The 16,185-nt window shown below is 40.2% G+C and overlaps 1 protein-coding gene across 6 annotated transcripts in view; it reads left to right on the top strand.

Moving 5' to 3' along the window:
• Window positions 1-16,185, top strand: part of TOX2 (TOX high mobility group box family member 2) — a 180,569-nt gene that overhangs the window by 104,621 nt on the left and 59,763 nt on the right. For 4 of the 6 annotated variants that reach the window (XM_073555378.1, XM_073555379.1, XM_073555380.1 and 1 more), the window contains one exon: window positions 10,636-10,881. The exons of the other annotated variants lie outside the window; for them this stretch is intronic. In XM_073555378.1, the coding sequence (XP_073411479.1) occupies window positions 10,636-10,881 (246 nt within the window). The remainder of the gene's footprint in view (window positions 1-10,635; window positions 10,882-16,185) is intronic. 6 annotated transcript variants of the gene reach the window in all.

The raw sequence follows: 16,185 nt of genomic DNA on the forward strand, positions 1-16,185 counted from the left end.
TGAGCCACTTCTTCCCCTCCTACATTTACATCGTCCTCTCTGAAACAAAACAGCTGAACTCCGTCTTGCTCCACACAAAAGGTGCTCCCAGCACAGTGAGGCATCAGGTTATACCTATTATTCTACCGATGTACCTTAGTCATTGAGATGGAGCCAGAAATAGAGTGTGACAGTAGAAACTGGGAGAAGCTTGTAGGACAGGTTCTAACATACAGCTCTGGCAAAAATTAAGAGACCACTTTCAAATGTTCAGCTTGTCTGATTTTTCTCTTTATAGGTATATTTCTGAGTAAAATGTAAATTGATCTTTTAGTCTACAAACTTCTGACAAGATGTCTCCAAATTTCCAACATTAAATTTTGTGTTTTCTTCTGAAAAGGAGAAATGGTCAAAATAAAAAAAAAGGTTAAAAAAAACTGTGCTTTCAGACTTCAAATAATGCAACCAAAACAAGTTCATAATCATTTAGAAACAACAATACTAATGTTTTATCTCAGGAAGAGTTCAGAAATCAATATTTTGTGGAATAACCATGATTTTTATTCACAGCCTTCATGCGTCTTGGCATGCTTTCCACCAGTTATTCACACTCCTTCTGGCACAAAAATTTAAGCAGTTCTTTGTTTGATGGCTTGTGACTATCCATCATCATCTTGATTACATTCCAGAGGTTTTCAATGGGGTTCAGGTTTGGAGAATGGGCTGCCCATGACAGGGTTTTGATGTGGTGGTCTCTTAATTTTTGCCAGAGCTGAATGAGGTGGTACCCCAAAAAATGAGAATAATTTCTGTAGACAAGTGGATTGGCAGTCCTGCCCTCTCCCGCTAGGTATGCTTGCTAGACACTCTCTCTGTTCAGTTGACCAAGTAGCGTTCATGAAAAACCATCGCGGTGGACAGTGTTTTCTTAAGCCCCTCTCAGCACCCTTGGGGATTTTGCAATGGCAAACTTTAAGGAACAATAAGCCAACATCAAATTCTGTTTCCTGTTAAAGAAAATAGTGGCAGAAACAGTTTCACTGCTTCGGGAAGCTTATTGGAAGGAAGCTTTAACCCCTTTCTGACCTTGGGCGCGATAGTATGTCCAAGGTCACATCCCCCGTTTGATGAGGGCTCCAGCGATGAGCCCGCATCAAAGCCGGGACATGTCAGTTATTTTGAACAGCTGACATGTGCCTGCAATAGGTGCAGGTGGAATCACAATCCACCCGTGCCTATTAACTAGTTAAAGCGCTTCCTGCCTGCCGCCGGGCTGGAAATACGCGCATCGCTGACCCCTGTCACGTGATCGGGGGTTAGCAAGGTCTCATGGAGACCTCTATGGTTGTTGATGCTGGATTGCTATGAGCGCCACCCGGTGGTCAGTGCTCATAGCAATGCTGTAATTCTGCTACATATAGGCGATCTGCTCATTGCCTATATGTAGCAGAGCCGATCAAGTTGTGGCAGCTCGTAGGCTATTGAAGCATGACAAAATTTAAAAAAAATTTTAAAAAATATGAAAAAAATAAAAAAAAATAAAAGTTTAAATCACCCCCCTTTTGCCCAGTTCAAAATAAAACAATGGAAAAAAAGCACACATACACATATTAGGTATCGCCACGCTCAGAATCGCGCGATCTATCAATAAAAAAAAGGATTAACCTAATCGCTAAACGGCGTAGCGGGAAATAAATCAAAACACCAGAATTACATTTTTATGGTCACGACGACCTTGCATTAAAATGCAATAACGGGCGATCAAAAGATTGTATCTGTACATAAATGATATCCTTAAAAATGTCAGCTCGGCATGTAAAATTAAGCCTTCACCCAACCCTAGATCATGAAAAATGGAGACGCTACGGGGTTTTTTTTAGCAAACTTTGGAATTTTTTTTCACCACTTAGATAAAAAAAGAACCTAGACATGTTTGGTATCTATGGACTCATAATGACCTGGAGAATTATAATGACAGGTCAGTTTTAGCATGTAGTAAATCTAGAAAAAAAGCCACACAAAAACATTTGTGAGATTTCATTTTTTTTTGCAATTTCACTGCACTTGGAATTTTTTCCCGTTTTTAGGTACACGACATGCTAAAACCAATGTCTTTCAAAAGTACAACTCGTCCCGCAAAAAATAATCCCTCACATGGCCAAATTGACAGAAAAATAAAAAAGTTATGGCTCTGGGAAGAAGGGGAGTGAAAACCAAAAACGCACAACTGAAAAATTTAGGGGTTAAGCCAGGCAACAATTTACAAGTAGTTCAGAAGTGGCGAAATGACACTTCAAGATAAATGCCGTTGGCATCGGCCCTCAATGTCTAAATCAGACAAAATTGTCCAAAAAGTATGTGATGTCATAACGTTTGATCATTGCAAAACAATCGACAAATTGGAGACAATAACTGGAATTTCCTGGAGTTCATGCTAAAGAATCACAACTGAAATTTTAAACATGAGACGCATAGAGCAAAGTTTGTTCCTCGACTGCTTTCCGATGACCAGTCTGAGAGTGTGTCAGGAATTGAAACAACAGGCACGAACTGATCCTAATGTGTTGTCAAAAGTCATCACAAGGGATGAATCTTGGTGTTACACCTATGATCCAGAAACAAAACCCCAGTCCAGCCAGTGGAAGACAGCTTCATTGCCCAGACCAAAAAATGCACGGCAAGTGAAATCAATTTTGAAGTCCATGATGGCTTGTTTTTCAGACATCAAAGGCACCACTTTGACCCAGCAGTACTATCTGTAAGTGCTGAAGCAATTGTGTGAGGCAGTGAGAAAAAAAAGAGCTGAATTGTGGAAATCGGGGGACTGGCTTCTTCATGAAAACGCCCCTCTCCACACAGCGTTGAAAATCAACCAGTTTTTGGTGAAAAATGGCATGACAATGGTTTGTCAGCCCCCTAACTCGCCCGACCTAGCCCCCTGCAATGACTCCTTATACCCAAGAATGAAGAAAAACCTAAAGGGAAAGCGTTTTCAGGATGTAGACGAGGGTAATAAAAAAATAACTGGAGGCATTTAATGGCATTAGTTCAGAAGAATATAAAAAATGTTTACAACAGTACAAAAACCATTGGGACAAGTACGGTACATATAATCTAATGGACGATATTTTGAAGGGGATTAATGTTTTTAATATGTTGTCTTAAATTTAAAAAAAATTAAATAAGTAATTTTCTTTCTTTTTGTTATCCCCACCCCCTATAGGACAACACATAATTTCTAATACTAAACACTATCGGTTTGGGTGACTTTTTGTCACATTTATGGCATCTTTGGTTAACAACAACATAGATCGCCACATGTTTATTGGTATTGGGACCAGAAGCTAATAAGATCTGTGGAGATTAGTGAGAACATGACAAAAATGCTTGTTTAAGGTTGGATGAATAGAAATTTACTGTCAAGTAAATTCAGTGTCCAAGAAGTATAATTTCTCCTTGCGGAGAATGACATGCTAAGCATGTCACTCTCCACAAGGAGAAATGATACTTCTTGGATATCGGTCAGAAGCCTCTCACACAGCCAAACCAGATCTCACACTTTGCACTGATGAGAGGCAGTACCCCGAAACAGTGTCTGCAAATTGAGATTCTAGCTTGGCTTTTATCCTAAGTCATGTAACAAGGCTCGTTAAAGGGTCGACATTGACTTCTAGGTTTGCTACTTCCAATAGGTGGCACTAGAGTTCTAGTCTTCTTCCTCTCTGAAGAGACAATTTGCATAATTAGCTTAAATTCAATGGACACAGTTTAATAAGTATGACTATAATTAAAGCTTTAATTGTAACAGGCTGATAACAAATTATTCGAATTATTGCTGCTAAAAAAGGGCTTTTCCAGTAGTAGTGCCTCTTTTGTTCATTGGTTGTGTCCGGTATTACAGCTCATCCTTATTCAAGAAAATAAAACTCACCTGCAATACCAAACAATGCCTGCTACGTTTTGAGAAAGAAAGTTTACCCTTTTTCACATCATGGATAACCCATTTGGGGTGTGTGCACACGTTGAGGATTTGGCTGCAGATCTGCAGCGGATTTGGCCCTGCGGATCCGCAGCAGTTTTCCATGGGATGTACAGTACCATGTAAACCTATGGAAAACAAAAACCGCTGTTCACAGGTCATTTTACCTGCGGATTTTGCAGATTCTGCGCTGAAAAATCCGCACAGCAATCCGCAACGTGTGCACATACTATTTAGTTGAAAAAAAAAAGTTGTAGTCAGCTTACCCTTCTGCAAAGCAATCCCCAAGCCTGCCAACGCCCAGCACGGACTGTGGTGAGCATCCACATGAATTAGGAGCAAGAGAAAGAGAAAAAAGTGATCCAGCAGGAGACGGAGGCGGCTGCAATTTACAAAGCTTTATTGGACAACTTAAAAATATGTTGGTTCTGTAAAAATTTCTTATAGCAAACACCAAGCACACCAGTGAGGAGGATCAACGCGTTTCAACTAAAAAATAGTCTTAGTCATGATCATGACTAAGACTATTTTTTAGTTGAAACGCGTTGATCCTCCTCACTGGTGTGCTTGGTGTTTGCTATAAGAAATTTTTACAGAACCAACATATTTTTAAGTTGTCCAATAAAGCTTTGTAAATTGCAGCCGCCTCCGTCTCCAGCTGGATCACTTTTTTCTCTTTCTCTTGCACATACTATTTAGGTTCTAAAGTTATGTGCTGGCTGGGCATGGACCTTGGGCCTTGGTCAAAGTATAGATATTGGATATTGGACTAGATAACAGAATCAATGGCCGGATTGGAGGGGACTCGTTATGTCTTTAATACTCAGCACCAATGGCAGAAATAAAAAAACTAAACTATTATTTATACATATTGTTATTTGCCCATAAAAGTAGTTATACATAATATACATAAGAAGAACCTAGATTATATAGGACATTGGCAGGTATTCTGGGCTGGGTAAGGGAAGTGGCGGAGCATTTGAGGCTGCTGTCAGGATGACTGATTTTATACACTGTGGCAGAACTATGTGCAGACATCTCTTTCACTTTTTACACATTCAACTTAAAATCTAATTTCTTCCAAACATGGATTCTTTTTACACCTAATAATGCAAGAAAGGAGACGGATCCTACTTTTTTCCTGGAGGTAATTATCTCCAAGAATGAATGTGCAGCTGTCACAATAGGCACATTATTAAGATCCCCATTCTATAGTAGTGTTGAGTTACTCTGACAGCACCAACATGGAGCTGATAACGCCTCGTTTGCATTCCTATTATGGACTATGAATGTGCAGAATATTCCCACAATACCTTGCAGCATTACTATGGTATTTTCTAATTTGTTCAGTTCCTGAATACTATATATATAAATATATAATGTGAGGGGTTGACCCACTCTGCTGCTTCCAAAGGTAGACACAGGAACGCTTCTTATGGTAAATCACCTGCTGGGTTATTGTGGAACAGCAGAAACCATGGCAGGGTTCAGCAAAGTAAACATGGCCTTTCTGGCATAACGGCAAAACAATAAGTTAACATATAGCAAAGTCCATATGTCTGAGGGGTTCGCCCACTCAGACCACCATGTGTCTTTAGCTCCACCTGGAGCCATCTTTGGAGTCTTTCCTCTCCAAACCACAACACACAGACTGCCTCATGAGTCCAGCTATTTAAACCCAGACCATGTGACTAATCACATGACTGTGACATCACACAGGTTTTGTCAGCACACTGTGGTGCTGGCTCTGCAGGTGGAGATAAGGTGGATATCTTCCCACCCACTCTATAGATGTCCACATGAAACCAGCCCATGCATGCAACTTTAACTTAACCCTCACAACACGTATTGTGCTGAAGGAAAATAGACTGGTTTCACATCACTGACGCCATTACACACAGTGACATATAATGTCTCCCCTCATATATGTGTGTGTGTGTGTATATATATATATATACTGTATATACTGCTCAATACTGAGATAGCAACATCAAGAAGCTAAAGTCAAGGAATGTTAATGATATGCAAATGATAAAAAAATAGAAACAACATTTTCAAAACATTTTGATGTGAGTGCCATGTGCAGAAATACACACACTTTCATGCCTCGGCTGCTATCAATGAGTCAATTAGGTTATTAAGGTTTGTCTGAGGAATGTTCTGCCATGTGGAATGCACTTTGGTGTGAAAATCATCAAGATCCGCTGCTGGCAGCCCCTTTAGCATTTGCCGTCCACGGAGGTCCCAGATGTGCTCAACAGGACACAGGTCCGGAGATGCTGCAGGCCATGGTAACACATTTAGGCCAATTAGGCTGCTCACTGTAGCACCAGCCACATGTGGCCTGGTGTTGTTGTGATGAAAAACAGCTCCTGAGGCACTTTGTAGAAATAGCCGTACCACTGGTTCAGTGACCAAATCATTGTAATGCCAAGCTGTTAGTGTACTTGGAATGAAGATTATAGGGGTCCGACTACTGTACATTATGCAACCCCACACCCTAATTCCAGACGTAGAATTGGTGTGACTTACCTTAGAAGACCTCTGTACGAAGGTGTAAACTTGGTCACCAGACCAATCTTCAGGGATCATTGCGTCCAAGACAAAAGAAAATCCTTATAAACTAGTGTTGCTGCTTTGCACTGCACCATGATAGCCTTTGAGGAGCAGTGGCATGAGGTCAAAGGAACACATGTAGCTGCACATCAGGCTCATAGCAATGCTATCTGATGGTTTGTCTAGATACTGTTTGAGGCTTTGTTTGTGACTTGCAGTACAGAATTGATTATTAGTAGAACCAGTGGTATGACAATTTCTCCAAAGTGCTCAAGGAGGGATTTGTCTCTCATTGAGCACATCTAAGATTATTAATTGGCAAATGCAAAAGGAGGTGCCGGCAACAGATCTTGATGATATTCATGCCCAAGTGCATTAAGTGTGTCAAAATCTTCCTCAGACAGATATTAATAACCTTATTGATAGCATGCCAAGGTGTTTAAGTGCATATCTGCTCAAAGCACTCATGCTCAATACTGAGTATATCAAAATTATTTAAAAAAATGTTTTTCATTGTTTCATCATTGGATATCATTAACATCTATCCATCCTGTGATTTTCATAATTACAAAACTTTTTCTTCATGTTGTTGCAACTTCAATGTTGAGAAGTAATATACTGTATATCTAATATATACTTACCTTGTAATGTCTTATCCTGTTTCGTCCAGATGTGTCCGAATCCCAGAATTCCAAGCGGCGGAAATTCACCCACCGCCATATTGGGACACCCAAGTGATGGGTGTCTCAATATGGAGACTGCTGGTGGGACCAGCCTCTTGCGTGGTACCACCAGTGGAACACCATCGCACAACACACACACTGTATATGTCGTACGCACCACACACACACTGCATACGCCGTACACACCACACACACACTGTATACGCCAAACGCAGTCTCTTGCACGGTACCACCAGGGGAACACCGTCGCGAGCACACCGCCACCAAGATCAGCCGAATGATTCACTAACCGTCGCCATCTTTGTACAGGAGGAGCGCATGCTCAGTTTTAATGTGACTGCCGCTGTCTGTTTGCACAAAGATGGCGGTGGTCTGATTTACTGTGCCTGCACGAATTCCACGCAGGCTCAGTAAATCATTCGGCTGATCCCAGCAGCAGATGCGCGACGTGTCTACAGGCAGAGGAAGCCGGTCACATTAACCCCTTCACTCCCGGAGCTTTTTTCAAATTTTTGTTTTCATTTTTCGCTCCCCTTCTTTCCAGAGCCATAACTTTTTTTATTTTTCCGTCAATATTGCCATGTGAGGGCTTATTTTTTGCGGAACGAGTTGTACTTTTAAACGACACCATTGATTTTACCATGTCGTGTACTCGAAAACTGGAAAGAAATTCCAAGTGCGGTGAAATTGCAAAAAAAGTGCAATCCCACACTTGTTTTTCGCTTGGCTTTTTTTGCTAGGTTCACTAGATGCTAAATCTAACTTTCCATTATGATTCTCCAGGTCATTACGAGTTCATAGACACCAAACATGTCTATGTTCTCTTTTATCTAAGTGGTGAAAAAAAATTCCAAAATTTGCTAAAAAAAAAAAAATTGTGCAATTTTCTGAGACCCGTAGCGTCTCCATTTTTCGTGATCTGGGGTCGGGTGAGCGCTTATTTTTTGCGTGCTGGGCTGATGTTTTTAATGATTCTACTTTTGTGCAAATACATTATTTTGATCGCCCGTTATTGCATTTTAATGCAATTTTGCGGCGACCGAAAAAAACGTAATTCTGGCATTTTGAATTTTTTTCTCGCAACGCCACTTAGCGATCAGGTTAATGCTTTTTTTATTGATAGATCGGGCGATTTTGAACGCGGCGATACCTAATATGTGTATGTGGGATTTTTTGTTTGTTTTATTTTGATTGGGGCGAAAGGGGGGTGATTTGAACTTTTAGGGTTTTTTTATTTTTTCTTATTTTTAAACATTTTTTTTTACTTTTGGCATGCTTCAATAGCATCCTAGAAGCATGCACAACCCGATCTGCTTTGCTACATATAGGCGATGAGCAGATCGCCCATATGTAGCAGATTTACTGCTGTGCTTTGAGCGCTGGCCACTGGGCGGCGCTCAAAACCAGATTTACTGCTGAGCTTTGAGCGCTGGTCGCTGGGCGGCGCTCAAAGCCATCTGCCTGGAACAACCATAGAGGTCTATATGAAACCTGTGGTTTTCCAGGCAACGTGAGCTCACTTTTGGCCCGGCGGCCGGATGTTTTATTTAAATGCCCACTGTCTGCTTTGACAGCGGGATTTAACTAGTTAATAGGCGCAGGCGGACGGCGATTCCGCTCGCGCCTATTGCGGGTACATGTCAGCTGTTCATAACAGCTGACATGTCGCGGATTTGAGGTGGGCTCACCGCCGGAGCCCACCTCAAAGCAGAGGATCCTTACCAATGACGTACTATTCAGTCTTCGGTAAGGAAGGGGTTAAAGGGGTTTTACCACGAACGAAAATTCATTTAAAAAATTGTCTGTGTCTGACTATGTACGGAGCATACCACATCTCCTGGGCAGGGGAGGAAGCAAAAGACAATACTGACATTACAGCAGGGGATCACAGAGGATTCATTTTGTGAGGTAAAATATTTCACTGACTGTTTTTAAACAATGTTTTACCTCACAAAACGTATCCTCTGTGATCTCCTGCTGTAATGTCAGATGTGTGTTTTGCTTCCTCCCCTGCTGAGGATCTGTGGTATGTTTTGTACTTGGTCAGACACAGACAATATTTAAAATGAACTTTCGTTCGTGGGAAAACCCCTTTAATAAGTAAATATTAACGCCAACATGGGGTAGACCGGTCAAAGAAGAGAGCACAGATGGGAGAAGTCAGCACATGGGGAAAGAGAGAGTGGATAGGTGGGTGAGCACATGGGCGGGAGAGATTCTCGACGCTGCAAAGCCTGCCCCCATCGTGACATTACCGCCCTCCCGATGCGATAGCATCGGGCCTCCATCTTGTGTGTGTATGTATATATACTGTATATATATATATATATGTATATATATATATATATATATATATCTGTGTGTGTATGTTTACTCATACTTTATATCCATACATACATGTACATTTTTTAGTTAGTTAATATTAAAGTGTTATTCCTATCACTGACATCCACAAGAAAGATGATAATTTTCTGATTGGTGGGTGTCCTGCCTATGGGATCTTCATCAATCCGAAGAATGGACTCTAAAATGCCCTGCCAATAGGAATAGTGGTCGCATATGCACGCGACCACTCCATTCATTCTATTTTCGACTACTGGGAAAGCCGAGTGCTATCTCCAAGAGAAATATCACTCAGATAGGAGGGACATAACTATGTATAAATGATAACTTTCAGTATTAGAAATAAATTTAAAATTTCCATTCCATATCCTTTCAATAGCTAGCATGCTAAACTTCAGGGGCTTTGGCATCAAGAAGGCCTTGTCCATCTCTGGTTCTGGATGTTCCACCACAATGCATTGTAACCACTATATTATATGCCATGGACCCAGGACTGCAGAGATAGTTGGCATAGGAAACTTGTGTGTAGGTGTATGTTTTTGCATGTTTTTTCTATTAAGCATTACCATCGTTTTCTATACTGAGGATAAGTGACTGCATACAAAATTGGCACAGATTGGCTTATAAATGATGAAATAGATGGTAATACTCACTAGGGACCTATGATGTGAATACATTTTCAATTCTGTGATGTGAAATATATAAGCATTATATCAAAATAAGATTAATAAATAAAGTTACAGTAATGGTTGTTGACTAAGTGTATTCCCACCTATACCTTTGTTAATATTGATGATGATCGGTTAGATATACCATCAATGTCTGACCAGTGAGGATGTTATCAATTGTAGCACCCACATTTCACAGAATGAAGGTGTCAAAACTGTGTATTAATCATTTTTGCTCCATCCTAACATTGTTCTTCTTCTGACCGGATGCTGTATAGTTATTGCAACTCCATTTATTTAATTCTCAGATCAGTAAAGGTCCCAGCAGTTAGACCATCAGATATTGGTGGCATATTTATTTCACATACTTTCTTAAAAGTCATTCTTAGTGTTATAGAGTATTAATAGAATAATTATTCAATTTCAGACTTATAATGGTCAAAATGAAAGCAATGAAGACTATGAGATCCCTCCCATCACTCCACCAAATTTACCGGATCATTCTCTCATGCACTTGGTTGACCATGAACCTGGATATCATTCACTGTGTCACAGCCTCCCTCCAAACAGCTTGATACCAGCCTACTCCTATCAAAACATGGACCTACCTGCAATCATGGTCTCCAGCATGCTAAGTCAAGATGGACATCTCCTTTCTTCTCAGCTGCCTACAGTAAGTCAATAACTCATCATAATGTTTGTAGGATGAAGAATTCTGTTTGATGTTCTATTCAGATGACAATGTTCTCAAGACATTGCAAGATAATTGATGTTCTCCACAGTAGGCATTCCATTATATGATAGTTCTTACACTGTAAAATTTAGTACAATCTGTATAATGTGGATTTTGAATGTGTCTCTAGTCTCATTATTTCAGATTTCTTGCTAAGTTTTGTTTAGTCAAGCGGACAAATTAAAGAAACCCTCATAATTTTGACCTTCTGGAGGGCTGAACGTATGAAATCTATTTGCTCCACCTACGGTAATTTATTATGACAGTTTGAGCAAAAGAAATATGGCATTTGTTGATACCTGCCTACCAATCTGCCAATAACACTGTTCTAAAGAATTGTTTTACTGTGTATGGACTTTACACTGGAGCAATATAAATTCAGCATGCATCAGTGGAGTGGCAGCACACGGCCTCAACCGCCTTAATGATGATCATACATTTATTTTTCTACTAAGCAGGATCTAATGAAATCATACATGTATTCTAATCCCAATGTAAGTAAGTCATTAAGCAGTGGAGTCAACTGCATATTGCATATGTGCAGGGATTATACAATTGTATATATATGGGTTAACTATAATAAAAAGATAATAAATAAGAAGCTTAAGAATAAAAGCAAGAAAGATGAACATAAATGGCAATCATTCATTATGAGCCTCATGCATGTGATAACTGAAAAATGGTACCAATCAACACTATAAATATGGCCCATTCTATATCTGTAAGGTCCAATTTGGTAACATACTGTGACTTACCATGGGTGAGGGGGTACAGGAGAAGTTGCACTAGGCACTAAATTGTTTGAAAAAAAAAAGAAAGAAAAAGCAGCACTGGCGTAACTTTTGCCAAAGATCTTGTGCAGTGCACATGCCTCGGACCTCTGGCTGATGCCCCAGATCTCTGGACAAATGCTACTTTGAACTGTAGTAAGGTGAACCTAATGATGATACAGTTGGATCCTGTAGTAGAGCAGGCAGCCATAAGCTCCCTGCCCTATCACTCTCTATCCTGTAGGCCGCCTCCTGTTGTAGGCCTACGTCAATGTTCTGGCGTAATGATTTCATTGCATTGTGGGTCCTGTGCCAGCCAGCTATATGTGCAGGCGAGATAAAGATTCGGACACTCGGATTAGCTGAGAACAAACTTTATTTTTCCCAGGAATTATTACTATTGGGGGGGGCACACGAAGCATCATTTATTTTTACTTTTTTAGGGGACATTATTTACTCAGAGGGCATTACTACGGGGATAGAGTACACAATATATACCTTGCCTCGGGAACTAGCTATTCACACTACGCCACTTATACCAAATTTTCTTCAAAATGAGTCTTCTTCTTGTCAGCAGTACCCAAACAGGTTGTTACATGAAACCATATACATAGACGTAATTTTTAAGTTTCTTTTCACTTTTTTGATGGAAAGTTAGTCATCATACAGTAATCACATGGTGAAAAAATAGGCCTTTGTGGACATTACAGACTGAAGATGTATTTTGACCTTGCAAGGCCACTTTGCTAGTGTTAGGATCCCGCCAAACAAGTCTGAACATTTCAGCAGCTTCTTGTGCCTTGTGATTGAGAGATGATGGAGAGAGATCTTGTGGTTCCATACAGACACACTTGCTTTTCCATTTTTGAGCAATTGAAGCCTTTTAATCAGTCCTGGTTAGTGGCAGATGCACAAATTCTCCACTTTAAAGTACTACTTTTTAATAGAAGAATCCCTTAGCAATAAGCTAATCCTAGAGTCCTTATCCCCACCTCAGGAGAGAAAATACAAACATAGTTTCCAATTAAATCAATTGGTTAGGCCTCTTTCACACTTCAGTTTTTTGCATCAGTTCAAATCCGCCAAAAAGTAGACAAGCGGATCCGTTCTCAACTGATGTGAACGGATGGCACAGGATCCGTTTTCAGACGGATCCTGAAAATGAGGAAATTTAAAGGAACCGCTGGCCGGGAAGGAGAGAGAGAGAGAGAGAGATTTTTTTTGTCCGGCACCCAGAAATAATTTTGGGTTAAATGAGTGTCTGGAGGATCCGCCAGAGAAAAAAACGTTGCAAGCTCCGTTTTGAAATCTTTGAGGATGGTGACAGACAGGAACTTTTGGCGGATCCTCAAAAAAAACAGATGCAACGGACAGCAATCCGTCACAATCCGCCATTAATGGAAGTCAATGGGGAAAAAAAACGGATCCTCAAAAGAAAATTGAGGATCCGTTTTTTTCAAAACTTGGCGGATTGTGACTGATTGTAAAAAACTGAAGTGTGAAAGAGGCCTAAGATTTGGACAAGCTAAGTCCTTGAAATCAAGACATCTCCATTCTGTTAATTCCTTAATAGCTTTTTAAATAAAGAAAACCAACTCAGATATAATTTTAGTGCATGAAATTGTACAGAGAGTCAAAGAGTAAACCTCAAATATTGGAATATCCTTACAAGGATGGGATGTGTTGGCCTTTCTTAAGGTCATCGCATCATAAATATTATAGTTTGACCTTCCTGGATTTTTATCTTGTTTCAACCTTACTATTTATAGTTATTCAATTGTATAATTTGTCTACCAATACTTAAGATCTCTCTAGACAAACCGAGAACATCTTCTCTGACGGTTCTAAGTCAAATGAAAGATGTACTGTAAAGGGAGAAAAAAAAGGGGATAAAATTAAAGAAGAGAATGTTTATTCTCCTAGCTGATTTTCACAAGCTGCAGTGTCCTCAATCTGAGTGTGTAATTGTCTTGGATGCATATGTATGAGTGTTCTCTGCTGATTGGTGATTGAAAGAGAGAATGGACCTAATGTCTGATGGGGCATGTTTGGCAAATCAAGCTTTGCAGGACAGATCGCATGTTATGAATTTGCATGATTCTCCCTAGCCTCTTTGCATCACAAGTTTCCATTTAGAAAATGCCTGTTTATTATTTTTCCCATTGCTTTAATTGAATTCAAAGGCCGGGTAGAAGATGAGAATATAAAAGCGATGTCTGCACTACAGCAACAACTGTAACCCAGTGCTAATAATATCGCTGGTGTATCCAGAGCTGGAACGTACATTTACACAAAAAGTCATTTTTTAAATTGTTACCATCTGCAATAATATTTTTTTTATAATCCCATTTTATGAAAGCATAACTATAGCTATAATTTACTAAAAGCTTTCTTAGAACATCCAATGAGCACGCTGAGAGCTGTACCTTGCTTTATGCCATTTTTTTAAAATCTATGAATAGTGATTTTGTGCTAATTGTAATCCAAACTGTGAGAAATATATAAAAAACTCTACCACGTGCCTCAAAAGATCAGTCAGTTTCCCATCCCTCCTTCTCATAAAGCTATGTTTGACTGTTAGGCAACTAACTATAAAAGAAGCTTTCCCCAATGCTCTGCCTAAAATTGGAGATTAGGCCTGCGATGTTCCACCACTGAGCTAAGTCCAGTCTTTAATGTCTGCCAACGAAAAATGGAAGGTATCAAGAAGAAATTACATCAGTACACCCGTGTCCATATGCTTTAGTAACGCATATGTATCCTGCAGAAGAGAACCTACAAATCTCAAGGACTCAAGCCACCATTGCATGTTCTTAAAGAGAACCCAACAGCTGATAGATGTTGCCCAATCTGTGGGTAACATAAATCAGCCAGTCTCTATATGAATTCAGTCAAGTTTGCTTAACTCTGAAAACGCAGTGGCAAATCAGAAAAAAACATACATTAATAGCCACCATGGATGAAGTTGTGTTGTAGACTAGTCGGTCAGTCAAATCCCTGGTGACTTCTTCCTGCCCGCTGCCCTGGATTTATTGGTCTCTGCCTATACGTGCAGAGTATAGGAGTGCCTGGATTGGGCAGCATATGCAGTTGTGGCCAAACGTATTGACACCCCTGCAATTCTGTCAGATAATACTCAGTTTCTTCCTGAAAATGATTGCAAACACAAATTCTTTGGTATTATTATCTTCATTTAATTTGTCTTAAATGAAAAAACACAAAAAGAATTGTCCTAAAGCCAAATTGGATATAATTCCACACCAAACATAAAAAAGAGGGTGGACAAAAGTATTGGCCCTGTCGAAAAATCTTGTGATGCTTCTCTAATTTGTGTAATTAACAGCACCTGTAACTTACCTGTGGCACCTAACAGATGTTGGCAATAACTAAATCACACTTGCAGCCAGCTGACATGGATTAAAGTTGACTCAACCTCTGTCCTTTGTCATTGTGTGTACCATATTGAGCATGGAAAAAAGAAAGAAGACCAAAGAACTGTCTGAGGACTTGAGAAACCAAATTGTGAGGAAGCATGAGCAATCTCAAGGCTACAAGTCCATCTCCAAAGACCTGAATGTTCTTGTGTCTACCGTGCGCAGTGTCATCAAGAAGTTTAAAGCCCATGGCACTGTGGCTAACCTCCCTAGATGTGGACGGAAAAGAAAAATTTACAAGAGATTTCAACGCAAGATTGTGCGGATGTTGGATAAAGAACCTCGACTAACATCCAAACAAGTTCAAGCTGCCCTGTAGTCCGAGGGTACAACAGTGTCAACCCGTACTATCCGTCGGCATCTGAATGAAAAGGGACTGTATGGTAGGAGACCCAGGAAGACCCCACTTCTTACCCCGAGACATAAAAAAGCCAGGCTGGAGTTTGCCAAAACTTACCTGAAACAGCCTAAAACGTTTTGGAAGAATGTTCTCTGGTCAGATGAGACAAAAGTAGAGCTTTTTGGGCAAATGCATCAATATAGAGTTTACAGGAGTAAAAAAGAGGCATTCAAAGAAAAGAACACGATCCCTACAGTCAAACATGGTGGAGATTCCCTGATGTTTTGGGGTTGCTTTGCTGCCTCTGGCACTGGACTGCTTGACCGTGTGCATGGCATTATGAAGTCTGAAGACTACCAACAAATTTTGCAGCATAATGTAGGGCCCAGTGTGAGAAAGCTGGGTCTCCCTCAGAGGTCATGGGTCTTCCAGCAGGACAATGACCCAAAACACACTTCAAAAAGCACTAGAAAATGGTTTGAGAGAAAGCACTGGAGACTTCTAAGGTGGCCAGCAATGAGTCCAGACCTGAATCCCATAGAACACCTGTGGAGAGATCTAAAAATGGCAGTTTGGAGAAGGCACCTTTCAAATATCAGGGACCTGGAGCAGTTTGCCAAAGAAGAATGGTCTAAAATTCCATAGGGGCATTGTAAGAAACTCATTGATGGTTACCGGAAGCGGTTGGTCGCAGTTATTT

This window comes from Dendrobates tinctorius, unplaced genomic scaffold (assembly GCF_039654945.1).
Source record: "Dendrobates tinctorius isolate UK_male_01 unplaced genomic scaffold, ASM3965494v1 ptg000223l, whole genome shotgun sequence".
Lineage (NCBI taxonomy): Eukaryota > Metazoa > Chordata > Amphibia > Anura > Dendrobatidae > Dendrobates > Dendrobates tinctorius.